The sequence below is a fragment of the Molothrus aeneus genome, chromosome 2 (genome assembly GCF_037042795.1).
Source record: "Molothrus aeneus isolate 106 chromosome 2, BPBGC_Maene_1.0, whole genome shotgun sequence".
Classification (NCBI taxonomy): domain Eukaryota; kingdom Metazoa; phylum Chordata; class Aves; order Passeriformes; family Icteridae; genus Molothrus; species Molothrus aeneus.
In genome coordinates this window covers 100819667-100847302 of record NC_089647.1, presented here as the reverse complement: position 1 = coordinate 100847302, position 27636 = coordinate 100819667, and the positions used below count along the sequence as shown (strand labels likewise).

General features: G+C 42.9%; 1 protein-coding gene across 1 annotated transcript in view; it reads right to left on the bottom strand.

Moving 5' to 3' along the window:
• Positions 1 to 648: 648 nt before the first annotated feature.
• The window catches only part of NHS (NHS actin remodeling regulator), a 244140-nt gene continuing 217152 nt past the window's right edge, over positions 649 to 27636 (bottom strand). The window contains exons 2-8 of the mRNA XM_066545394.1: positions 27083 to 27235; positions 24774 to 24907; positions 13664 to 13856; positions 10324 to 10455; positions 6138 to 9089; positions 5529 to 5655; positions 649 to 4815 (exon numbers count right to left, since the gene is read on the bottom strand). Of these exons, the coding sequence (XP_066401491.1) occupies positions 4191 to 4815; positions 5529 to 5655; positions 6138 to 9089; positions 10324 to 10455; positions 13664 to 13856; positions 24774 to 24907; positions 27083 to 27235 (4316 nt within the window). The 3' untranslated portion in view covers positions 649 to 4190. The remainder of the gene's footprint in view (positions 4816 to 5528; positions 5656 to 6137; positions 9090 to 10323; positions 10456 to 13663; positions 13857 to 24773; positions 24908 to 27082; positions 27236 to 27636) is intronic.

Genomic DNA, 27636 nt, shown 5'->3' with positions numbered 1-27636 from the left:
ATATGTGTTTTTTAAGCACCAAGTACAGTGTTTCAAGGCTACTTACAAGATGACAGCTGAAACCAGAGTTTCATGATGTACATTTTCATATCCATTTTCAAAGAGACCTGTGAGGGGCTATTGTTTAAACACTTAGCTTCCATGTCCTGACATCTCAATCTCCTGATAACAGAAGAATTTTAAAATGAAGTAGCGTTTGCTCTTCAGAGTTTGTATTCATAATCTGTGGCGGCCTCCATTTTTTCCCAAGGATTGCTTTGTCTGATAAGATCCAGCCCCTGGATTCTCGATGTCTTGAGTCTGAAGTGTTGCAATTTGTTTCCTTTTCTAGCTGAAGATAAAGTAGCGGTCTCTCCATTTTTCATCCCAGCTTTTTTTCTCTTGGCTTCTTCTTACCTGTAAAAGCCATGGGGCGAATTCAGCAGTTACTAGATTCTGGCAAAGTTGTACTGGTGGGCACTTAAAGTCAGTGACATTTTGAATAGACATTTTTTCTTTACTCAATTTATGAAAAATCAGTAGAAGATAAAGCAGAATTAAATAGGTTTGAAATGGTAATGTGCTGAAGGTGACCTTGGGAAATAGCATACTTGTAGTCTGTAGATTAGACTTCACATCTCATAACAAGAAAGTAAAGAGAACGTGTGATTTAATTGCAGTCACGTTTATTTGCAGTTTCTATACACACTTTCTAGGTAATCAAACTTTTCCAACACATTTTTTGAGAGGGGTTCACAATGAAACTGTCACCGTTTTTACTAAAAATAAATACAAGACTTAAAGTGTTGCACAGCTCTAAAATATACAAAGGCTTGGATTTAATGTAAACTTTGAAAACATTTTACAAAAGAAACCATATTTGCAACAATTTAAAAAGTTCGTATTTACAAATATTACAAAAATACAAAATGGATGCAAGTCCATAAACCATTGTCTTTTCTGCCAGCATGAACTGGTGCTAGTACCAAAATAGTTACACTGTAACCTTCTTAAATTTTTTAAAATTCTTTAAGTCATAACCTACAGTATTTCTCTATCTGCCACCATTGCAGCAAATGCACTCAATCACTGACCTTTGGCAAAAGCAAACATATGCTTTATTTGCTACAACTATCCCTCGCCCTCTATGCTGCTACAACAACAAAAACAGAAAGGCAAAAAAAAAAAAGAAAAAAAACAAAGAAGAAAAGGGGAAGATGTTATTTTTCAGAACACAGCTGCATAACTTAAGAAATAATTTTCATAATATCAGTGCAAGCAACAGAACAGTAGGTTGAAATGACGGTTCAGCAGTTACCTGAGGCACGTCCTGTACCCTGTCTCAAGGGGTGAGTGATGTTCCCTTCGCTCTGTGGCCTGTCCTCTGGTGCCTTAATGGCACACTTAGAATGCTACAGGTCTCCCTGCCATTCATCTTCCTCTGACTCCCATGTTTGTTCTCTACTCTTTTGTTCATAGAGAATTTGGAATCTGTTTGGGTTTCAATCTGCTAAATATAAATTAGAAAATTAAGCAAAAGGAGACTGTACTCCAGTGGGATTGTTTTGTGTTTGTTCTGTATGTGAAATATTGCCTCATTATTCTGGTAAAAAAAACCCAACCTAGTGTATACATATTTATTTAGGGTGTCTGTGAAGTTATTGATTGGTAATAAACAATGGTATCATCAAAGTCAATTCAGCTGTATTCTCTTTACTTTTTTGAATGACTATTTAACTCAGGACTATTAAGCATTTTGTAAAAGTGCTTCTGGTAAAATTTTTGTGGAAAATGACTGAAGATGACAAACTAAGGATTTTCTGCCCATTATCTAAACTAGCTTTTCTCATATTCTCCAGAAGGTGGTTTGTTATATGCTAAGCATTTCATCCTAAAACATTCTCAATCATCCACTTCACTTGTATTCAGACTTATTTTCCTACCTAAGCTACTAATGTGATTAGCCTTTTGTTTCCAAAACCTTTCTCCCATTATGTTTTTAAAAACTATTTTAGACGATTTTGCAGCCCTTCAACTGATGGATCACTGCTCATCCCAACACACTTATCACATACACAGTGACTCTACCTCATCAACTGAATGCAACCAGGCTACACAGGAGGGGACAGTGGGAAACTGAGTAATACATGTCTTGTGGTAATCACTAGACAACATCAGATGTGGACCTTCTGGGGAATAACATTTTGGATATGTTAAATGGTTCTGATTTGCTTTGAATCCTTGAAATTGTAACAGTTTTAGATAGAACCTTCCTCTTTAAAATATGATCTACCTTCTTTTAATAACTCTCAGCTTTATGCGTTACATGATTAAAAAAAAAAAAAACAACCCAAAACTGAATTCACACATCCCGCCTCCAGTCCTTTACTTATGCTTAAAGCCAGCTTTTAGCTGATTCCTTTATACCAAAGAATGCTCTTTCTGCCATCCTACTTGACCTGTCCTACTGCATACTCCATTCTTCCTTCACTATTTTCTCTGCACTAACCTTTCTTCTTTTCCTAACCATATACTACAGCAACCAATGTCAACTGCATGAGTTTTGGCTAAAGAGGGCCTTGTCCTCTAAGTGGCACAGATGGGGCTACATTGGTGGAAATTTTGGTGGCCCAAAGGAGAATCAGGCCTGTTGGTTTTATTCTGTTTAAAAATTAAAAGTATAAAGCAACTCATGGGTTCTTGTGGTTTTAAGATGAGAATATTCAAGTAACTTCAAGTAATTCAGCTTTTATCTCCCTGCCTTCATTTGTATCAAAGCAGCTACTTTGATTTATCTCCTTTCCCACCCCAACCCAGTCCCTCACCCTGTTCTGTGTTTCTGGTAAACCCAGACAAGATCCCTACTGTACGTGGCTGGCACAATGAACTGAAGCTTTCCCCTCCTCAGCTCAGCAATGAATATAAATAATGCATACACATACCTATTTCCCAGCTACGTTTTCACAGTGTCATTTTTGTAAATATTTAGGTAGCATGAATCTCATCAGCACAAAGAGAAAGCTTCACTGAAAACTCATTGCAGATATTTACTGATAAATTGAAAGCGCTTCTTGCATGCTTATAATTTATTTGTTTCCTTTACGAACCAGAAACTAATTGTGTTTAAAGATTATAGGTACCAGGTTATGACTGTGTTATGTATCCCAATAGCCTAATAGGAATATGAAAGTTAAGTACTGTTTCCTCTCACATCTATCCTCTCTGAAGCAATCCCTGCAAGAATAAAGGCCCAGGGGAGGCTGTGGGGTGGGACCCTTTGGGGCTTAGCATCAGACCCAGCTTTGTTCTATCAGAAACACACTCATCTTCCCCACCAATCCTCATGGTAACCCTCCCAGCTCTGCTTTCCAGTTAGCTGCTTTAGAGCCGCCTTAGAAAGACAAATGGTTTCTTTAATCCCCTCACAGTCAGCCTTTCCATTTCCTTAACTAAGTTGGAAAATTCCTGCTTTCCACTGCTCAATGCCATCTTTCAGGCCTGTCACACTGAAAGTAGTTATTGGTGGCCATGTTTCATGTTTGATATGAAAATGGTATTCACAGAATACAGTTATTACAATTGAATTCGTCTTCTATAAACAAAGCTGTTATGCAGTAAATCGTTTGCCATGTCCACTTTTTGATAATTCTATTTACAAATTTTTATCAAAAATATGATATTTACATATGTTTGTTAATTTTTTCTAAAGTTTGTTTCAGCTCATTTTAGTGTAGAAAAATACCAATTCTCAAGAGCATTTTCTTTTTTTGTTTTTGTTTTTGTTTTTGTTTTCTCCCTAGGGAAGCACTACAGTGAGGGATTTGTTTCTATAGATGGGCAGCTTCTGGGAAAAAAACCCACCCAAAGTCACCTTTAACTCTATGGAAAGTGAATAGTCTTGAAATCTACAGTGACAATGGAAATGAGAGTGGGATAAACCAAATGAAGCCAAAAGAAAACGGAACAGGCATAGCATTTCTTCATCCTTTTAGAAAATGTAGTGTAATAAATAGCTACAGCTGTAGTCCTTTTGTTTCCCCAGTGTCTTCCAAACACAAACACATTTCGAAGCATTGATATTGCCCTGTGATTGTTCTCTTTTTCTTCTTTTTGTTCCTTTTGTTTTGTGATTGCTACAGCATTGGCCTCTAACGCTGACATCCTTAAGAGCTCGAGTGGTGTTGGCAGCCCGGTCCTGGCACCCACACAGCCTATGTAGAGCTTTGAGAAGAGCGATCGTCGTGGGGGCTGCCGTCCGAGTTCTCGGTGTCCCCCTCGGAGATGGCCTGCATGGGGGTGTTGTAGAGCCGGCAGCGCACGCTGTACCGGCTGCTGCTGGCCGCCGGTGGGGCCCGCGACCGCCCCACCCGCGACGATGCTGACATGGGGAAGTTCTTGGAGGAGAATCCTTCTGTGTTGACCCTGGGGGAGCAGGGGGAGAGCGGCGATAATGCATCAGGGCTTGTTGTGGGAGGAGACTCTTCCGTGCTTTGAAGGGCGTCTGCTGTCAGCTCTCCGGGAGACTTCGGCAGAATTGGACTTTTCAGAATTTCTGTGGCAGACATCCTGTAGCTGGAATCAGATCGGCTGCCCTTTTTAAGGAGCAGTAGCTTAAACTCCTCATTGGATGTGTTGGACTTTTTGGCATTCCTGTATATGAGCCCGGGGGACCTCTGACTGCTGATGGGAGTGCCCACGTTGCTGGCTGGTGGCATGTTGCTGGTAGGCAGTGTGCTGCTGGTGGGAGGCTGGCTGCTGGTCCCAGATGAAGCTCTCAATCTGTTTCTTACGGAAAGGTCTCCAGAATCCTTTCTCCCAAGAACTTTCCTTTTTGATCTGTAAAAACACAAAGGAGAACTCTTTCATACATTATTTTTGTACTATAATGCTTAGCGCTCTTCTGGAGTTTTACAGATGCTTTCATATTTAGCCAGAGTTCTCTCAAGTCCTCTGTAAAATACTGGAGGCTATCAGTATCTCATGGCACTGAGCTGCAGAGTCCCTCTCAACACTACCCAGCCTCTTCCAAGACAGTGTATGCACAACCAAGTCTTTGTAAAGACAATACATACAGAAATTTAGGCAATAATAATATGCAGCATAATCTATTCAGTATCAGAAAATTTCAATTTCAGTTGTGATCCCAAATTTCAGCTGACTACAAAATACTCTAAAATTGAAGAGATACCTTTTCATACCCTTCTCCCTGCAACAATTTATTCACCAGACTAGAGCTGGTGGACTGGTAGGCAGAAGACAGGAACCATTGCAGGTAGTTTGCTTTGACAATGTGTATGTTGGTTAGAGAGAACAGCTTGATGTTTTTATCTGTAAAGCATCCCACACATGCCATGAAGATACTCAGACTGCACTCCAGGCCATAATAAAACATGTTTTAATGCTGCCTTTTAGAAAATGAAACTGAGTTAACTGAAGAACGTAGTTTGAGGACAAGACTTAAACATAGAATAACCATCCTGCAGCTATTGTTAGTGGACAGCTGTGCAGGGATGCATGTGACCATTGCCCATTGCCACAAGGTTGGTCACCTGTGAATGACTGCAAACAGATCCTCAGTAGTGCGGGGTTTGTTTGGAGACACAAAGGCATCCTCAGTGTCAGCCTGTGACTCCTCACTCAGTGGAGACATGACGGACTCATCGCTTGGAGAAGACTCTTAAAAAAGGAGAAAAGCCACGTTATTGGTCAGACTCCACTGCACTTTGCAACAGCACTGCCAGTTGGAGGCACCAGCTCCGCTCACAACTGAGTGGGCAATACCCCCATACAGCCTTTTCCCTCTAGTCTAAAAGTCATGTCTGTTCCATATTGGATATTCCCATAAAAGGAGCACTGAAACAAGATCTCCCATTTACGTTATAGTTGTGATAATCAAACTCTCCTGTACCCACGGCCAGTGCTCCTCACTTTGATCTTTTCAGCTGAAATGTAGCAAAAGGGAGGAAATAAAATGCAGTCTGAATACTTTGGAAAAGTGTAAATAGCTGTGAGCTGGCTAGCTGGCCAACTAACAGACAAAGCAGGGGGTGTCTATGCTTAAACCTACAGAGGGAAGCTGATGTGCCACTCTGCTTTGATTCCACGACCATCCCATCCAAAACCACCTCATTGGGTATGACACAGAATTCCCAACTGACCTTTCAGCGAAGGCTCGTCTGCGCCGCCCACTGTCTCGTCTGCCCTGCTGTCATCAGAGGCACTTTTGGTTGGGATACCTGATGTGATATCGTTTTCCTGCTTGCAACCCTCTTCACTGAGTGAATCTACTGCTGCCGTCTCTGCTTCATAGTTGATATTCCCAGGCACATGGTGGCTTACGTCGGGTTCGTGCTTAAACTGATGGGTGATGGCTGGTCCCTCAGCCTGAGCTGGGCTTTCATCCATGGCCCCAACTTCCACCTTCCCCTCGCTGCCTGTGGAGAGCTCTTGCTCAGCCTGCACTTGCTGAAGATCGTGCACTGTTTCTGCTCCCTGGACAGGTTTCTTTGTTTCATCATCACTTGTGGGGACAGCTGAGCCCTTCTGAAAGCCATCTATGGGGACGGCACATGTCTGATTCGGAGAGCTTTCTGGCAAGCGTTCAGTGGCCAGGTGTGTTTGCTCGTTCCCAGGTTTGATTTCAACCAGACCCATGCTTGCTGAAGTTACAGCTTCTCTCTCACAGCTATTCTGCCCACCAAAAGAGGAGCTTTTCTCTAAAGGTGGTTTTCCAGGGCCTGCTTCTGCTGGGGAAGTGTCAATGTACAGCATTATGGCCTCATCTGTAGAGTACTGGCGTGATACTGGTTTTTTAGCTAAGAGTGGCCTCATTTTGCCTGGAGAGACCTCAGTTGCCATCAAGGTGGTCTCCTGTATGCAGAGCAGGTCTGGGGTACTGCCTTTATGTTTCACTCCTTCAGGCTTGTTGACTGCCCGGAGGTGGACAGACTTTAGAACGGAGGGTGTGATGGCGAGGGCAGAGGGAGGGCCGGGCTGCAGGGCGTCCCCGACCGCGCTCTGCTTGCTGTGGCTAAAGGTATGCAGCTGGTGCCTGTGAGCGAAGGGCTTGCTCAAGACATTGTGAAGAGCACTTAGGTCAAGGTGAGTAGGAGGTATAATTGGAAGTTCGAGGTCTTTGCTCACTGAGGCAGTGCCATCTTTTGAGAGCGGCTGCTGCAGTGATGACTTCCTCTCTGGAACTTTCGGTTTCCTCTTGCTCCCCCCTGGAGACAACGGTCCCGAAAAGAAAGCTGTTGGAAAAGAAGAGGTGGGCGTCTCTGACTGGCTGGAGTACCCACTGGAGGGTGAGGCTAACCCTGCCAACTTCTCTGGGGAGGCCAGCTTAAACTCATTATCAACAGAGGGGAGGGATGGGGTGGTAGCTCGTGACCCAGACTGAGACGTCTGGGATTCAGAGCTCTCTGGTGACTTGATGCACTCTATGACTGTAGTACCCGTAGCAGTGCTTGAATTGGACAAGGACCTGTAAGGATCGCTAGATTTCAAGTCGTTCAGAAGCCAGAGGTCTGCATAGTGAGGTTGTTCAGCACCTTCATCTTTAAAGGAGGGGATACTGGCGGTGTCAAATGGAGTGTCCTTTAACCCGCCATCATCCTGGTTTGGCCAGGGAAGCTCCTGCTTGGCTGGCAGGTTGGGGCCTTCCACTCGGGAAGGTGTGTTTGAAAACTCAAGGGGCAGCTTCATCTCCCTGGCAGTGTGAGAGACATGCTGCCCACCACCGATCTTTGGTTCTATCTTGTCAGGAAGGTCGGTGCTGCCCTCTGATTTCCTCAAAGACGAGCTGCGTTTTGGTGGGGCTGGCTTTGCCTTTGGTTTCTTCAGTGAGATGCACTGCCGTGCCTGCCTCCTGTGGCTCACGCACTCCTGCCAGGCATAGTCAGCAAGGCTGGAAGTCACACTCCCAGTCTGGCCACTCTCGGAGCCTGGGGCTGCATAGTTGCAAATATAGCTTTTATTACCCTTCAGACCACAGTCAAAGTGCATGGAGGTATAGTATCCTTCAGTATCCACAGAAAAGTGTGAGCTAGTGTCTGCCTTGTCAGAGGGAGTCTTTTCAAGGAAGCTGTCATAGGTGGCCATGCTGGTAAAGCTAGGACATCCCAGGCTGTCTGCCTTTGGGCGCTCAGGGCTGAAGTCCTGGCGACAGGAGGCATCATGGTGATGGTGCAGGTAGTTCCACTCACTGTCGCTTGTGTTGCTGTTGTTGGGGTCATCCAGTAAATCTGCCACAGTGGATGTGAAGGAGCTTGCCCTGTGGCCCCTGACCTTGTCTGCGTGGTCACCAAACTGCTCTGTGATGAAGACATTGGAGTCCTCGTTGGCATTGGGAGCGGTATTGAGTGACAGCTCGGAGTCACAGTGTGAAGAGCCTGTTAGTGGAGGAGAGGCAGCAGGAGGAATGGTTTCAGATGTCTGGGAGGGACACGTGGAACTGCTCCCACTCCAGTTGCCACTGGAGGACTGGTGGTCATCTTTCTGGTCCATATGGCTGCTGAGCAGGACTCCTGCTGTGGAGATGGAGTGAATTGGGCTCCCGAAGGTGTCTGAGTTGGATGAAATTTCACAGCTGCCTGAATCGACCATCCTTGACAGCCGCGATCTCCCCCTCTCGCTGATGCTGTGCTCGGGGCTATGCAGGTGCTGAGGACAAGTTAAACCAATGGGCTCCTGTGAACCCTGCTTGCTCAAGATCTCCTTCCCCTTTTTCGGGATCCTCTCCTGACCAGCTAGGAAGTGCTCTGCTTCGTACCCTGCACTCTTGGCAGTGGCATCCTGATGGCCCTCGTTGGCCCGGGCGCCCTCGCGGGGGAGGCTCCGCGAGCGGATGCGGTTGCTCACAGCGGCAGCAAAGACCGCATCCCCGTTGTCTGCCAGCACCAGGATGTTGCCAGTGGAGTGGGACAGGGAGGCGACAACGCTCTGCCCCCGCTGGGCACGGATCCGTCGCCGGGAGGGAGCAGCTATCAGGATTTCTTCTGTCTGGCACTCCGAATCCCGGGTCCCCAACCTCCTGTTGCTGGAGCCAGGGAATTCTGGGTTTGTGTGCACAATCACATTGCGCTCTCTCGCCACTGGTGACTCGTCTGAATCTAGGACACATGGAAAGCTGGGTGAGTGGGAGAGAGCTCCACATTTCCTGGCATGAGACAACCCGCGGAGCAACCCAAGAAGATATTATCTTCTGTATTCTTTATTTTTTAATCTTTCTGAGCACTGGACCAAATTTAAGTTTTGTATAAAGAATTTATAAGGCAGATCTCCTGCCGGTGAGGTAGGGAAATTCTAGTCCTACAACATGACTTCTGCAATGCATTCTCAATGTGAGAATAAGCTGAGCTAAATAGTACGACAAATACTAAGTTTTCAGTTCTTATGACTATTTCAGCTACTTAAAGTTTTTGGGAGTGGCTGCTGGACAAAATACTCCATAAGCTTCTAAAAATAATTCTGTTTCTCCTTCCTGTCTGTTCAGTATTTCCATTATCTGCTTCTTTACTATCAAGAATATTTGCAATACATAAGAATCTTTCATTCATAGGTTCTCTGATTACTTATTCCCTATGATAAACACATTTCTTGTTTCTAGTAGAGTTTCATGGCAACCGACTGAAACACCAGAGCCATCTTCAGGTGCAGATGAATATTAAGAAATAGCAATTCTGTTAGTTTTGTTTTGAGTTAATAAGAATTTCACTCTGAATTTGCCTTCAACAGAGTTGCTCCTAATTTACCCTGACAAAAAGTGAGGTAATTTGGTAGATTTAAGGCAAATATTCTTGATGATAAAGAATACTAGGAAGGAATTGAGGAGTATGATAAATAAAAAGCATGTTTAGCAAAACTCCCGTAGAGTACCAGCAGCTGTATCTATGGTGGATATTCAAGCACTCATCTAAGCTATGCAGCTGTTGTGACAACTCATCATCACTTTGTGGAGTAACATCTGTCAGTTCTTTACCTTAAACTCCCCTGATGCAAGAAAAAACTTTCACTTAATCTAGTTACTTTTTATGCACATAACTATGGGTTCATAACAGAAATAAAATGAAAAAGAAAAAAAGAACCGATTAACATTTACACAATAAGAGCAGAACATGTACATCTATATTACTCAGTAAGGCCCCCAGTCCTTCAAGGCCATATGGAGTAATATAGCTTTTCTTACTGTAGTAAATCAAAAGAACAAAACATGTCATTCCTAAATTCTACAAGTATTTACACTTTCAAGGTTTTGTTTCTTTGGAAGACTAGCTACCAGCTCATATCCCTGCAATTTAAGTTGGTTAGAAAGCTATCTATGGAAGATTTGTATTTATACTACACCTATTTCTTGTTGCACTCTTCTGGGGATGCCAGAGATGGTTTTCCTCCTCCTCAACTTTCGTCTCCGCTGTAGTACAGATTGTGAATGAACAAGAGAGCAGCGTATACTAGCCTCTCTGTCAAAACCAACTCCTGCAACCCATAAATAGGTCTCATTAGCCTTTAGAAATAGTAAACAAATTTTCATGGCTGGAACACAGTGGAGGTATGTGAGCTTGGATTAAGCCTGTGAATAAACATAAGGGAGCCCTTATGTAGCTCTTATGTAAATTATATCACAGTATATCACAGTTTTACGTCTAATTCCAGCTCCCCCTCAGCAGCCTGGTCTGCCAAAAATAACAGAAGGCATGAAAAGAAAAAGAACAGAAAAAGGAAAGAAAATCAGGAAAGCAAATAGAGAGCTCTTGGTAGCAGGCCATCTTTCTTATAGCTATTTATCTATCTGTCATAGGGACAATGACAGTAACTTATCTGCAAAGCATTATCTGTTCACCTGTAGCCTGACTTATTTTAAGCAAATAAGCATAAGAAAACATTTTAAGGTTCTAATGCCATATTGCAGTTGTTGGGTGCTTCTTAGGAGACCAATATGCCAAGGGAGCTAACATTTCAAAAAGGAAGGAGACAGCTAAAATGGGGCCAAGTCACCATGCAAGTTTAGAGAGCATTCTCTGTGACAATGACACATGACAGAGAGTGACACTAACAGGGAGCTGCCATTTACTTGCATACATCAGGAAGTGGCCTGATTTTCCTGTGTGCCCAGCACACGGTGGGAGTCTGCTCAGGTCATGCAATCAAGATCCTCAGTTTAGACTTAAAAGCACAAGATCTTGAGTACATTTGTTTATTGTTTGTTGACCACCTTCATACAGAATAGATGAGAATTCATTGATTTCTTTATGTTTCCATGGCATTAACAAAGGGAAGTGTCTTTCAGTTTGATTTTACTCTGTCTAGTCAAAAAAAAGTTAAAAGGAGACTGACCAGAAGGCCAGTGTCCATCTGCGCTGGCTTTTTGCACAACTGTACGCTCACTCATGCTCTCTAAAGTTGACATGGGACAGGTTGGAAAAAATGTGCCAGGTCCATAAAAACACTAACATAAGGATTGCTGGTACAGTGGTTTGTAATCTTAAGAAGAACGAACAAACTAAAGCAAACAAAAGGAAAAAGAAATCCTGATAAGAAGCTCTATTTTAATAGCGTATAATTATAGAAAACATAATTATACACAGACATACACATACATATTACATTACATAACAATGTAAAACATTAAAAAGTAACTTTCTTGTAAAAGTTCTTCTTGAAATCTACTACAGTGAAATAGAGGCTTCAGACAGATGTCCTGTAACCACCAATGCCCCTGGAATAAGCAGAGGAAGAACTTTCTTTAATATGGAACAAAAGTGCCGTAAACTCCAACAACAATCATTTTCAAAAAAGTGAACATTTCTCAGGGTTGGGAGAAGCTTAAAAAACAAAACCAGAGAACTAAAAGCAAACTTTTTGAAACAAAAAATCAATCAGCATCATTGCTGGTTTTCCAGCAACTGTGAGTTAGCTGAACATGCTCTGTGTGCCAGATGCACGGGGGTCATCTCCGAGAAGGAAGTGGAAGAGGGTATTTCTTCCCCGTGATGCATACAAATTATTCCCATTAGTGCTAATGAGAATGATACACATAAACATCCAGAAGATTACATACCATTCTTGATCTGTAAAACTGATCAGTGGAAATTTGGTTCCAATGTATGGCAGGTGGAGTCTAGGCAAAAATGGCTATTACTGGAAAAGTTAACATTGGTCCCAGACCTAACTGCCCTCTGGCTGCACTAGGTGACACTAGCCCTGTTAGAAAGCCTGCTCTGGGGTAAGGGTCCTGTATTGAAACTAGAAGGAGCATCATTTTATCACCAGCTTTACCTAATGGAAATATGCCACATAATCTATGACTTTCTGTGGGGATTTCCAGAGGCAGTGCCCAGCCTATGACCTTGACCAGCTGGCTGGTGACCTGCAGCCTAGCAGGGTGTATGCAGGCAGTCCTGCCACCCAGCTGCCAGTCCTCCTGTGGCCAGAGCACTGTCCTGGAGAAAGGGACACCCACTCCTGGCTGCCACCTCCGCAGGGAGGCAGGGCTGGTGGCACTGTGCAGTGTCACCTCCTCTGCCAGGACAGAGGGGAGCTGGGACTGTTACTGTCACTGGGAGGAGTCATGCAGCTGACGGTGGAGCAGATGGGGACTTGTGACCGTGATGCTGTAAGCCCAAAAGCCTTGGTTGTGAGCTGGAGCTGGACTGTGGGCATACAACTCTCTCCAGCACCATGGTGAATCCTACAGCCTGTCTTGCAGGAAGGTTTGTGCACCACTGATAGACATGAGGAAGAGCAATGGACGTGAGGGGCTGTGACCTTACCCCAACTCCCCAGTTACTGGGAAAACAGAATTAAATAAAAATATTTTTTCTGGAGAATGAAGGTTAACTGAAAACCCCCTTCTTTTTTCCTGATTGTTTACATTGAAGTCCATAACTGTGAAAGCCCACTTTATGCTCCTAAGTTAATCAAAACTTGGTACTTGAAAATATTATTGAGGAAAATTCAGATCAACTTTATGTTTACCATAGCCCTCTGGAAGGAAAGAAAGAGAAAAAGAGAAAGAGAAAAACAGCCTGATTTTTGATTCTGGAAAAAAGTAATCTATCACATTTAATAAGTTATATACCTGCTGCTTCTATGAACAAGTTCTCCTTCAAATAAATCTAGTCAAATATATCCAAACATTATAGAAATGAAAGAAAATGCCATTACTATACCTTCAGCATAGCTGCATGTAAAGAGATCTCAGAGCGATGGTTTGCATGCTACACATTCATGCCTTGCATGTTTAAAGCACTGCAAATAGTAGCCTACATTCTCTAGTTTCTCTTCTCCTGCTACACATGATAATCATATGATTAATTTTGGTGGCTTTCTGCATTATTTCAGTCAGCTACATTCAAAAAGTTATTTGAGGTCTTTGTTAATACAGATTGTAGGTTATATACACAACAAAAGTACATTGTTTATACAGGGAACTAGGGTAATGTTACACCATATAACATGACTGAAAATATGGGCCAAACTAATCCTAGATGCAGCTTCAGTGACTCCAGCAGTCACGCATAAGGGATGAATTTAGCCCACTGTCTTTCAGAAACTAAATCTTCAGGCTAGGATCTTTGCCCCAAGACTGCACAATCTCATGACTTCAAATAAATTAAACAAAATAAGTACTTGACCTCCCTTGAACCATGCAATAAATACAAAAAGAAATAGAAGAGATTTGTACCAGTGACATTGATGGGGATAATGCAAGAAGAAATCACTTGGGCATCTTGTTTCATTTTCTCCTCTGGAGTTGGGAGAGGTAGTGCTTTACTCCAATTGGTTTGTTTATCCAGTGTAGAAGGGATATTATGTATTGGATTTTTCGGCCTCTGCCCTAGCATGACATCTGTATCTTCGTCCTCTGGTGGATGAGACTGCAAATGAATACATCCAAAATCAGTGTCTCCCACTCAGGCACACAAGGCTAATTTTGAAACAAAGCAGACACACAAATCAGAAATCAATTACAGGGAAGCAGGAAGGAATCGTTCTAAGTCACACAGCACCAGCCATTCTCCAATGGAAACCTAGCATCCTGCTAATAGGAGAAAAACACCTCAGCATACTGGAAGTCAGCACATTTACAGTGACATTTACAGGCCATCTCCTCTGTCAGAAGGGGCACATCCTGCATTCGTGCATAGCCATGGCGAGCGTGTCCTCAGTTACCACAAGCATTAGACATGTGGGCTCTCATTTGCAACTGCAACTGGCCTCATATAACCATTCATTCAAGCATCAGAAGGTCCAAAGTTTTAAAGAAGACCCATCCATATTTCAGAATAACCATTTGCATTTCATTTGTACTAACACAGACCAAGAGCAGACCATAGTACGGCCATCCAACAGCTGTGAGGTGGGAAGTGGCAGGTGTTGACAGTGCTGGGACAGGGAGATAACAACCAAAGAAAAGAGTATTCACCACCAGAAGAAATTAAAAAGATTGTTTAGAAACCATGCATATTTTTATATCATACTACAAGAAGCACTAGATGCTGAAGATGAAGAAACAGAGAGAAAAGTAAACAGCATGAAAGAAACACAGACGGTTTGTTTTCTTTTGGAAGAAACAACAAATCCCCCAATACCCTGTCTTGTAAAGAGAAATAAAGCAAGTGCATTTTCGTGTGGTGCTGGCTGCCAACTTGGATTGGGGGGGGGAGTCTCTTTGTTTGCAAAAAAAAAAAAAGTTTCTGTTTTGTTTAGAAGGGACGGAGGGGAGAAACTTACCTTTACCTTCTTCTGCCTAATTTCCCTCCCTTCTTCCATTAATACATTCTTCTGTAAGCTGTGACAACTCTTTGGCCAGCTCAGGACATCTGCCTGCCTCTCATTTTTTAGAAATGAAGTGCAATCCCTTTCAGACAGGCTTTCTCTTCAGTCTTGAATTCCCAGCTGCTTAACTACCAGCCTTCCCTCCTTCATGCCTGCTGTTTACACTTTATTTGCCAGTGTTAGTTTCGGTAGCAAACAGGGCAAAAATAAAATGTTGCTCTACATTGCCATGGCAGAGCATTGAGCAGGTGGGTGTTGAACACTGCAGGATCATGCCCTTTCTGCCATTGTACTTTTGCCATTCCTCCGCCCAGGCTCCTCACAAATCCTGAGGGAATTAACCATCTCAGGCTTGACAAACAGCATTTATGTCCCGGCCCCAAAAGCATTAAAGACCTTAACTCTGCAGCTACTGTTTAAACTGTCAGAGGCACTTACCTGGTCAGTGTCACCTCCTGCAGCACCCCCAGACCCAAGACAACACAGGTTTCTTCTTCTCCCGCCCGCAGAAAACCCTCTTTTCCCACGTAGGATTTCAGTCAAACATTGCAGCCTTCTTTCTGCCTGCAGCTTTTGTGCCGATTCCCGGCAGGCAGACGTGAATAGCTCATATAAACTTCAAGCACAAAAGACTTTGTTTCCTAGGTAACTCCCCCCCCCCGCCCTAAGTTTGATGCATGCATGCAAAAAACGCACCCTTGCACGCACGCAGAGGCACATGGACACACTCACACACACACACACACTCACACACACACGCTGCATTTGTTGCCGAATTCATCCTTCCCTGGATGACAAAGAAGTGCTGGACAAAGCTGGCTGCCAGAGCTCCTACTCTCCAAGCTGTGGCATCACCAAATGGCCAGAGAATAAATACCTGCTGTTGGTGTGGCATTGTCCAAACCATTTCCTACCGTTTAGGAAAAAACAAGGGGCAGTTGCAAAACATGGCAAGAGAATTAAATGCAATTGCTAACGCTATTGAGTCTGTCTGAGTTCAGGCTTTTTAAAGGAGGTGATAGGAGGAGGCAGCTTTGTGGCCTTGAGCTCCTGAAACCTATCCAAGGTGGGAAGAATGACAGAATGGGGGAAAAAAGTTATTATTGTGTCTTACTGACATGAGAAAAACAGAAATGGCTTCTTTTAGCGCAGTAAAGTTAGCAAGTGAAAAGCAAGCAAGAGGAAGGGTTAGGATCTGGAAGGGAGAAGAGTGAGACAGGGCTGTTAATTGAGGATTGCTTGTTTTTCCAGTACCTTTCTACTCCAGGGGGTCATGTGGCAACACTCAATTGGGGAGGGCGAACGGGTTCTGTTAAACTATAAATGTGAAATTTGAAAAAAAAAAAAATTAAAATTAAAAACATACACAAAACAATTCTTGTAAAAGCACATAATTTTTATCTAGATAAATTAGCATCAGAGCCAAAATGAGCAGAGATTTTCACCCTGTTTCCTATTGATGGGTTTATGCCCCACAACAGATTGGTTTGGATCCCTGTGAAGTCTGTATTGGTTTTGCTTACTTGAATTAGACAAAACTGCAGTGAAATTGGTTCAGCCTCCTTGTACAGACATGCTGGAATTGTCCCAAGAATGCCTTGTATTGATTGGGTAACTCAAACTGTCTTCTGCCTGGAGCTGAAGCAGTGCAAGATACATATCCAATTACGTTATAAATGTAAATTATTTCATAATGTAAGGGATTTTTTTTCAATTTTTTTCTTCGGTTAAGGCAAATGGATATAAATAATGATGCTGATGGTAATTTATCAAATACATTGATTACTATGTGTTTCTGATGATATCACTATTTCTCCAAGTTTGCATTCATTGTGCCAAGATGACAACAACCAATTGGCTTTTTGTCACTTTTTGTTACACTTGAAAGGACAAATAGCAATGGCCACAATGTCCTAGGTCTTGGTGAATCCCTACACCTCCAAAATCCTCTTCTGTCAGAAACTCTGGTTTGTTTGTGGCAATGTCCAGTTTTCAAAATCAAGGAGTGAAGGACAACTGACTTCTTTTGAAATAGGAAACAAAAAAAAGAGATAAAACAGGTCTGTTGACAACTCTGGAAATCTCTAGCGTGTATTTCTTGGTAGGGGTTATTATTTCTCCATGCATTTGTTAGACTAATATTGCCAGATAATTCTACCAGTGTTTTTCCTCCCAGTCATTATCAATCATTATCAACACTACTGTGACAGATGAACAAACCTGACTCTGAAGGACTTTGCATTATATGGTCTCCTCTCAAGATAAAAAGTTGTAGCGAGTCTCAAAAGGCCTATTCCTGCATCTCATCCTACTCTCTTCCTAGATATGCAACACCTGCTTTTCCCCAGTTCCTGTGTGCCCATGGAAAGCCTCCAGATGAGCTGTCCATAAGGATTACAGGAGACCAGAGTGGGAGAAATCAAAAGAGAGCTGTTCCCAGTGAACATTTCTAGCAGCTTAGTTTTTGCCCAGGCCCGTGGAAAACCAGTTCTCCCAAGCTAGGAGAAGTTCTTATCTCAGGAGCAGCACCTCTGTTCATGCAGCAGAGGCTGTGGAGATACTGAATACATCCACAATTTCAGTCTACTTACTCCTCAGATACCCAAGCATGGTCTTCTGAGTAAGTTTCCAGACACCTGCTCTAAGCAGACTGACTGCAAGTACCAGGATGTTTGAAATTCAACTTCCTCATGCAAGGTGCTAGAAGATCTCTAGGGAGGGTCAGGACACAGGGAGACTAATGCTGCTGAGGTGACAGGAGTTCAGGATATGAAAATCTTTGCAATATCCCATGGCCTGTGATTGTCAGTGCACAAAGAGAAGAGGACAGGAGGGACCTCCTGCCCTGAGCTTCAAGCACAGGTACATGCAAAAGCCACTCAGGGGCAAACCTGTCCATGACATCAACAGCAGAACCTCAACTTTGCTCTCAGAGATAGCAGTGTGGGCTGCAGTCAGATAAGCAAGGTATGGTTACCCATCTGTCTGTCCCATCTGTCTGTCCCATCAGTGCAGCACTTCCCTACCTCACCATGTGCCACTCTGCCAGCTGCCTCTGAGGAAACACCTGTTTCCTGTCTGAGAAATACCTACAGCCATCCTTTGATGTGCCCGAGGCTCAGGTCCCTGCTTAAGCATGGCAGGACAAACTTCCTAGGTGAGTTCTTATCATTAGAGATAGGACAAAAAATGAAGGTGACCAGCAAAATTTCAGTTTCTGCTGTCACAGTTGTGCTCCTGAGGAAGGTGGTCCTACCAGTGCCTTGCCAAAGGGTCCTGAGGTCACTTAGTGCCTGTTCCCATGTGGTGCCTGTCACTGGGGCAGCTGAGGCATGCTGGCACAGAGCAGCAGCCTCAGCATTTCAACACCTCCATGCTGGGGGAGGGAGTGAGCTGCTGCTTTTCAAAAATTCTCATTCACTCAGGAAACCAGAATATCTCTAAATGTCCTGAGTAAACACATAATTAAGCAAGAAATTATTATTATAAACTCAAGGCTGTTCTGGTCTGATGGGCAAATCTGAAGTTAGGCAGTTTTAAAAGTGAATTTCTTTTGTGTGGGGGTGTGCTTGGCAAACAGAAACAGTGATAATCATTCTGTTAAATACAAAGCCAGAATACTTTTAAGTGTGCATTTTTCTTTAATGGGCTAAGATTGCTTTGAAACTAAACTGGTGCATAATTGCTTGAATAGGGATTTGTCACTGACATATGTGAGCATTTTTATTTCCTGAGCTATCCCATCAACCTCACTTGCAGAGGTGCTATTGTGCTCCTGAAACTGCCTTGCAGTAAAAATCTTGTTGCATATGCACGTGACCTGATTCCTCAGTGCTCTGTGTCACTTCAATGTGAAATCTTTGGTCTGTGTGTGCTACAACAAAATAGTCAGATGTCCAAGTCTGACTGGTCAACAGAGCTTCCCCTGTAGAGAAAGAGCCAGTGGCTCTGCTGAGGAGCAATTCAGCTCACCTTCCTTCAGCACTCAGCTTGGGCTGAGATGAAGCATTCCTAAACACTCACACCCTGATTTTAGGAAGAGCATTACTAGCACTTATGCAAGTCAGGACTCATCATTAATCATTTTTTAATTAATTAAAACCTTAAAGTATCATCAGGACAGTGACAAAGAAGCAAATCAGCAGTCGACAAACTTGACAGCCTGGCAAGTTATGAGTCTGCCCCATTTATTGTCCCAGAGCTGGGATCTGGAGAAAAAAATGAATGGGTCAATAACAGGACAAAAATGCCACTTCTGCCCCTCTTCTCTTTTCCATCCCCCCAAGCTCTGAGACATGACTGGTGTTCAGCATTTTCAACATATAGGAAAGATTGGTTCAAGAAGCATAATTTGTGTTATATCATGTACCGAGCCTGCCTTACCTATAGTGATTACCTTACAGGAGATTCTGGAATTTCAAAGTTAGTGCACAGGGCCTATAGAACACAGTGCAATGGTGATAGGAAAAACATAAACCCAAGAATAAATAAACAATTTTTCCTCAGTTAATTAAAGATGGAGAATGCTAAAGCCTCATCAAGAGCATTTATCCTCAACGTGTTTGTTGAATTTAGACATGGCTGCGCTGATTCCTTCCCCCTCAGCTGTGTTTGATCAGGCAGGCAAGGTGTTATCTCACAAGGGATTTAGGTGGCAGAGTCACAGCCCCCAGCAGCACAGGGCTGGCACAGCCTGGGTGAGGGCGGGAGGTGGCTGATGCACGCTGCTACACAATGCTGTTCTCCAGAGGATTATTTCTGACTCCTGCTGCCTAAAAGCTGCAGCTAACAAAAAGCATAAGGGATCAATATTATTTCTAACTTCAGGCTTCTATTGCAGTAGGTGGGGGAAATTTCCCTCCCAGGATAACCTTATGAATACAGTGGGTAGTATTCACCCAAGCAGAGCATCAACATGTTGCTTCAGCATCTGCAAGCATTATATATTCTTTGTCTCCAGCAAACATAAATACAATTTGCTCTCACCCTGTGGAAGCACAGAAATAAGGTGTACAGCACATCCTGACACCTCATTTAAGAACAGTCATTCATGCACTGAAAAGGCAACATGTAGAATAAGTGTTAAGTAGTGTTCAATCCCACATTCACATGGGTACAGCACTGACTCCTGGGGCTCTGGCTGAAACCTCTGTGTATCCCTCTCTCTGCCTGTGAAAGGGAGAGCCTGCTGCTTCCTTAACTCACAGCAGTTAAGGAAAATGGTATTTATTTACATGGTAGAAAAACTAGAGGGTCTAGAGAAAGGAGAAGAAACACTAATAAAAAGCTACCAGCTTTCCAGTATTTTCAGAGCACAGTTGACTACTTAATTAGAAATTCATAACTATACAGCAGCGTTTTTATACAGTCAACTGATGCTGAAGAGAAAATAATGGGAATATTTCTGGCAGTGCTATTTTTGCTGCAAATCACAACCCTGCTCACCTGCCTGCTCCCAATGTTTATATTTCTGTATGTTTCATTCTCCTCAAGTTTTTATCTGCTTGAGGGTGTTTTCTTTTCTTTTGGAGCATCACAAATGCGATCAGCTAAAGCACTTACAATCCTTTAACAATTAATGTATGGCTCTGGTGTTTTGACAAGGTAAAGACAAAACTGAGACATGTTTCATGACAGAAGTCATACCACACATGGCATTTCAGCAGACAAAGGCACAAAATAAACATCCCACAATACAGGTAGTAGTTATTAGGCTCATTGCACAAATGGTGCTATACAAGTTCAGTCTGATGAATAAAGTCAGGTAGGTTTTATTTCTAACAGCTTCAGGCAGGATTTGCACACAGAAAGTGCACAGCCCAACTCATGCCTGTCCCTTAACTCAGTTGTTTCTTACTGAGGTTTCATCTGGCTTCAGTAGAAAACTCTGTGAAAATTAGTATATTCAGTTGTACTTCCTTCCCTTTGCTGTACAAAGCATCCTAAAGCAGACCACAGGGAATATTTTTGAAATGGCAAGGAGATGGAATAAAATTACCCAATGCATTGTTTTCCCTTCACATTTGCTCTAGCTGAGGCATCAGGGAGAGAAGAAAAACCCTGTCTGGAAAAAAAACCCTCCTGCTTCTTGTCCCTTAGATTCCTGCTCAGATTATAATTATGAATAAACTGACTCTGAAATTTGTGCAATTGTGAGTGTAGATTTCCAAATACTGAATTCCTTGCTCCATCTCCTTGGTTTTATTATAATAGCTGTGCCATGTGGGGATGGAGACAGTGTGGTCCCATAACACTCTGAACTGGAATACAGAAATTTCAGAGCCTTGCTGGCTGGACTTGGGGAAATCCAGGAAAGAAGAAATGCAGAAAAAATTAAAGAGAAGTCTGAAATGCAGCTGGAATGACACAGCATCTTCACACTCACTGACTGGCCTCAGCAGTGCTACAGGCAGGGTTGTCATGGGAACATATGTAAGAAATATTTTCCTCATTTTAGCAAGTCCATAACTTTCTCATACTCTCCTCAGATTATTTTTGGTTTAATTTGAGTTTTTCTTCTTCTTCATTGGCAGAAATGCCTGAATTAATAATACTTTTAAATGTGTTTGGTTCTATATGTCTTTAGTGTAGAGAGAGACTAAGTATGCCAATTTTTCAGCTTTAAAAATGAATTACTGGAATTGATAGGAAAGTTAAATGAAGTCATGTGTGCAAAACCATGAGGAGCATGGAGAAAGGGCATGAGAAAGCAATGCTTACTGTTTTTCCTAGTCTGAGAACCAGAAGGGATTTGATGAAATTATGAGATACTGGGTTTGAAACAAACAAAAGCTGGATTTTCAAACAGATTTTTAAAGTCATTGTCTCAGGATGCTATTGAAGCTGCAGGTGTAAATTTGCTAAAAAATTGGATTAAACAAGTCTCACAGTCAACTCAGAGAGGTTCTTTGGTGGCTATTATTCTGTTTGTTCTCTGGCCCAGGAACTCTGTAACCAGTTTCTGTATGAAACTGGAAGGATAAATCATGGGACAATAAACAGCAAAACCATGCCCTGTTCTTATTCTCTGTCCTCAAGGATCCCCTTCTGGCCTTTGGGCTTAGTGGACATTTCATCAGCCAAATCAGGGCATTTCCTGTAACAAAAGTAGACATGAAAGAACCTATTCCATTTCTGGTTCTCTACTTTTTCTCCACAACAAAATGATCTTGTTATGGAACAGTCCAAAACATCTTTCCAGACCTATTTATATTGGCATTACTTGCTTTGACCTTGAATTCATTTGTCCTTTCTTGGAATTTGTGGGACTTTGGCATCTTTCTCCCTGTAAACAGAGCTGTGATTAAAAGTGAATTTTCATCTGTTGTGATTGATTTTCTCTAGTTTTAGAATACAATATGCAAGATCTTTGCAAGAGCTCATAGCCGCCTAATTGGTAGCAGCAGCCAAAAGGTAAACACATAGGGAACCTTGACTCAGATTTAAGTGACCTGTGTTCTCAGTAACTTTCAGTAGTGTTAGTTCCCACAGGTCTCACAGTGGTAATATGAACATTCCTCAAAATCAAGTTTCTTATTTGAGTATCCTAATACATGCATTTAACTTAGATAGCCAGTTTGGTAAAAGTCAGACCCTGTAACTTTCAAAAATTTCCCAGCTTCTTCTTGATCCCTTTCCTAATTTAAAAGAAACACAAAAAGGGGCTCTTTTGGTTGTGTAGTATTGCTCCCTTCAGCACCTTCCCAATGCATCAGAAGAGTGGAATACACACCATACTGATGTGCCATGAATAAAAATTCTTGTGGATTTAGCAACTTTAGTTCCTGGATGAGTTGCTGATACCAGCAACTGGAATCAGATATCAAACAATACTGGCAGTCCCTGAAGCAGATAAACTTTTGCAGATGTCAGTCAAAAAATCTTATGCCAAAAAGAGCAAGCTAGCCAATTACAGCCTCCTCAACTTTTTCTTGTAATGGTATCATTATATCATGAAGGCTGGAACAATATCAATTAGCTATTCACTGTTGCAGTGTCTTGTAACAGTCTCTGATTAATCTCTGCCAGACAGAACATTCATGTGCATCTTCATCTTGCCTTATTCTCTTTCAATTTTTAAGTTGCCCCATTTACAAGGGGTTTTCTCAGAAATTGGTCAAGGCACTTTGAAGTACTCTGGGTGCAGTGTTTTTGCAATTTCCAAAGCAGAACATTGCCAGATGCCTTGAAATCAACAGAACAACAGCCCTCCAAGAGCTCTTGTTTGCCTCTCCTTAGGGGAACACTGCTTCCAAAAGGAGGTCTGATATGGGTGGGCACAAAGTTTAATGTTTTCCTTCTTGAAAAGAAAAAGGTGGACTTTCAGATATAGCCAAGACATCTGCATCCAGCATGACTTAATTTTGTCAACTAATAGAGGACTCAGAGAGTTGCTCACTATTTGTTATTATTTTGTGTTCCACAGATGGAAGTAATGTATAAAATGCACTGGTTGTTTTCCAAACCCAGCAAAGATTCAGGCCTTTAAGCACTGTGTATGTAATTTCAAAAGAGATGCCTTGTTCCCCATCTAAAACTAAGAGAGCTTTATGTTCAATAGCCTGTCCAAACTATCATCTGTAACTAGTTTTGATCCTTAACATGGCATCACCTTCCCTTTACCTTTCAATGACCCTACCACAGCACTAGCTCTGATGATGACTTATCAAGAAGAAACAGGTAATCCTCAAAATTAACCAGGTAAGCAGCCAAAAAGCTGAAACAGTCAAACTAATGCAAATCTTATTATGTATTTCATGCTTTTTAAATGAGAAACAAAACTTTTCCTATGGACTGATTGGCTGATGTTTTGGTCCCTGGGCAGGTGTGACTTGTTTACACTGAGTCTTTTACACTGTCAGTGCTTTAGCATTATAGTATTTAAATATGGTTAATACAATGGATTAGGATGAATGCACTTGGATTTTTAAGCTAAGTAAGTGATGATTCAGTGTGGTGACTGAATCATCACTGAGCTTATACTCTACTCACAGGTGTAGCATCTCTTGAGATGCCAGCGTCCCTGACCTGGCAGATGCAGAGCAGATCTATCACAACCTGACTGAGGGCTGGCATCAGACAAATGCTTCACTTAAAAGCCAAGTCCAGGTCTGACCTACACCTTTTGAATAATGCAATGGCTCTTAGTACAGGGCAAAATTAGCTACTATGACACTTCTGTGAGTAAAACACTCAGAGCCACAGAAATACCAAAGTCCAGCTGAAGCCAGTGGGAATTATGGACCTAATGAGAGTTAAAGTTGTCAATCTAGCACGTTTCCTTTAACAGTGATAAACACCATGTTGTCAATACTAACTTGACTTCAAATCAATGCAGCAGTGGCAAGTCAGCACAGATATACAGGACCAGATCTTCAGCTGGAGTTCCTGCTTGGCTGTTTGCAAGGACATGTGTCAGACATGAAACATCTAAAACCTGCATGGAGATGAACATTGCCAAACAGGACTATGAAAAGTGTGGTTTCTTGTAGCTGGGGTTATGCTCCTGAACCTCCTGCACACACACAAGCCTCAAGCTGGCACTCAAAACCCTTGAACTCTTTGCTCCTGGCAATGCTAATGCCAGGGCTGAAATTATAGCACTTTCTGAAATTATGGGAGGGTCCTCAAAGTGCTACCTCTACAGGCTGAGTAGAGAATGTGGAGGACTTGTGGAGGAATGTGTAAATGAGAGCATATGTGTGCTGGCCACGGGTAAAAAAGAAGAGGTTTCTGATTGAAAACTGCCACCCTGGGGTTTTGCCTTCCCCTTAATGTGCTGTTGTAGGACCATCCCGATGTTTGCATCTAGTAAATTCTCTTCATGGCAGGAATCCAGGAGCCTGGTTATGACCTTGTTGCTCCTGCTTCCTCTCTGTATTGCTTTGACAGTCTTTAAGGTCAGCTCTATTGTACTGCAGCGGCTTGGGGAGGGGGCACTTGTGAAGCACTGCCACACCTGGGTCCCACCATGCCAAAAATGTATTTGTATGTGGTAGCTGTAGTGAAAGACTTACTGGTAGCAAATGCCGGTCCTTTATCGCTTGCCTCTTTTGGCTGCAGATGGCAGGGAAGGGAGGAAAGGGGGGAGCCACCACAGCAAGGGGGCCTTGGACTTTTTGCTCTCTGTTATCACCTCGGCTTCGATGTTCTGTTTTGGATGAGAAAGAAGACACAAGTCTTTCCAAGTGTTAAAAACATACAAGTATCTCTACTAACAGCACAACAGAGACAGGTACAGGACAATGGACTCCAAAGACAAAGGTTCTTCTCTTCCCCAGTGACTGGTACAAATGATCCTTGTTGCAGCTGAAGGGGAGGAGCACTTACTGGACATCTGTGTGCCCAGAGGAGCAATGCCCATACCGTGCACCCCAGCATATGCACTGCAGCTGAAGTGCCTCCAAATGACATTGATACCATTTATCCCAAGAGACAATGGAGCTCTCTTCTAGGCACTTGAGACCCAAGGCCTGATTTCCAGAAGGAATCTGCAGCTCCTATTGCCTTGAAATGTTGAGATGCAATAACTGTGCCTGCATCCTACCCATATAAAATATATCATTCTGAGGGGAAAAACCAGAAACACAGCTCCAGGTGGGATTTTATTCCCTGGCTGCATGGCAGTGCTAGGTCCTGAGCATTGGCTTGACATCATGAAGGTTGTTGCAGTGGTAATGCTCAGGTTCCAGCAAGAAGGAGATCATCCTGGGAAGGTCTTTATCCACCCTAGGCCCACAGGAGTTTTCCTTCAGCATGGGCTCACAATATTCAGTTCTTTTCCAGCATCAGTCCCAAGTCTCTGGAACCTTCCAAGTGAATGGGAGAATGGACTCCCGGACTTCCCATCTCTAATTTTAGGTGACAGATAGTTGCTGTTTGCATGGAGTGCTGCTGAAAGGAGGTAACATATTCACCTGCTCCACTAACTGTGGTCCAGTCAATAATGTTTGCTGCTAGCATAGCTGTTTTCTGACCTAAAATTTCATTTTTAACTGCTCCTGGTTAAACAGATAAAGAGATAATGAAATTCTTATAGAAGAGAGAGTTGAGACACAATAAACATGTTTAAAGTAAATTTCAGACTAAAATTTCATCCCCATATATGCCATTATTTGGAAAATAAGATACAGCAGCACATGACAAGCTGCCTGTTGAACCTGCACAGCTGCCCCATAAATTGTGGAGGGTGGGAAATTGCCAAAATGAAGATTTGTAACTTTAAAATGATAGGACATTTTCTGGAGCTGCCTTCACATGCTGCTGTCAGGATTTCTCCTGCCCACAAGATGGCAGGCAAAGATCAGCCTGGCTCTGGGACAACTGCAAAGCAGAGCTGCTGAGAACAGAAAAGAACTTCTGCTCTACTCCAGCACTACTGTGGCTGCAATTTGGCTGTATCACTCTCGGCCATGCCATGAAGACATACTGCATCCACAGTGTGTTCCTGACCTAAAACCTGCAGAGACAGTCAAATGTAGTAATTAATTGGAACATCTTATCCAGCTAACAGATGCTCTGCAGTTCTAAGTAATCGATTATTATTATAAGCTAATAACAGTAATAAATGAGCAAGGCAATTAGAGCTGTTGGTGCAAAACGCTTCAAGACAGGAGGCTGCTGCTGGACATTTTAAGCGTGATCTGCATGAGTTTGCTCCCTCCTTATGGCACAGAGAGGGAGATTATGTTTGTCTGCTTTGTCTTAGGTCCTGGTAATAATTTTCCCTTGGTTAGGTTCCCAGTGAAAACTGGCCTTTCCCCATCTTTTCTTTAACGTGCTGTTGTAGGACCATCCAGATGTTTGCATCTAGTAAATTCTCTTTATGGCAGGAATCCAGGTGATGACCCTGTTGCTCCTGCTTCCTCTCTGTATTGCTTTGAGACCACTGGTCTGCAGTTTGTTAGGTGATGTCAGAAAATGTTCCCTAGCCTGGGAAGGGGAGACCTGCCCAACCCTTCCAAACCATCCAGGACAGCTATCACCTGACTTTTCAGCTGCCACTCTTGAAGGGCACAGGCATCCTCCAGTATCATGCTTGGAAACCCTGAGCAGACAGCCCAGTTTTTGTGAAGACTAATACCACTGGGCTCCTGTTTCAGTCCTTGTGAAGGGGGTTGGGACTAGATAATCTTTAAGGTCCCTTCAAACTCAAACCATCCTGTGATTCTACAGTTCTGTGATTTCTTAGCATGAGTACCTAAGTCCCAGTGTAGATGAGTGCCCACAGCTCTGTGTGCCTGTGCCTGAGCATCCTTCTGCTGCCTGGAGTGGAGCCTGGAGAGAGGTGTTTCGTGTGAGGATCTGGAGCATGGGGAGCACCTACCTCTGCGCAGGGCTCGCAGGTGCTGCTTGGCGTGGCGGTGCAGCTCCTCCACGCAGGGGGGTCTGGTGGAGGGGAGGAAGATGTTTCTTTGCTGATGCCAAGGTGCTCGGTAATAGACACTCAGTTTGCTCTCTGCATCAAGGTTGGAGACAGCTGTAGGATGAAATATAGAGTGCAACATAAGACTTCCAGTCTCTCCTCCACCAACCTAGCTGAAAAGGAAAGATTTTTGCTTGGAACTGTATTGTCAAGAACAGGCACTGGGTTTGTTACAGCACCTTCACTCTCAATAAAAGAGCAGCAAACATTATCTTCTCTGTGTTTCCACATCATGTTATACCAGTTAGCCTTTAGGCAATGCCCTTTTACCAGATTGCAAATGGCTCTATGGAGGCAAGCAGGTGAAATGATACTATATCGGTTTTTTATATAAATGGACAAAGGGATAATAATTTTATAGGTAACAAAACAAAAATGCAAGGAAGCTACGCAGTCTTTCCACAATGACATTTTGAGCAAAGGAGGAATAGGTCTCCCATTTACACATTCTCCTG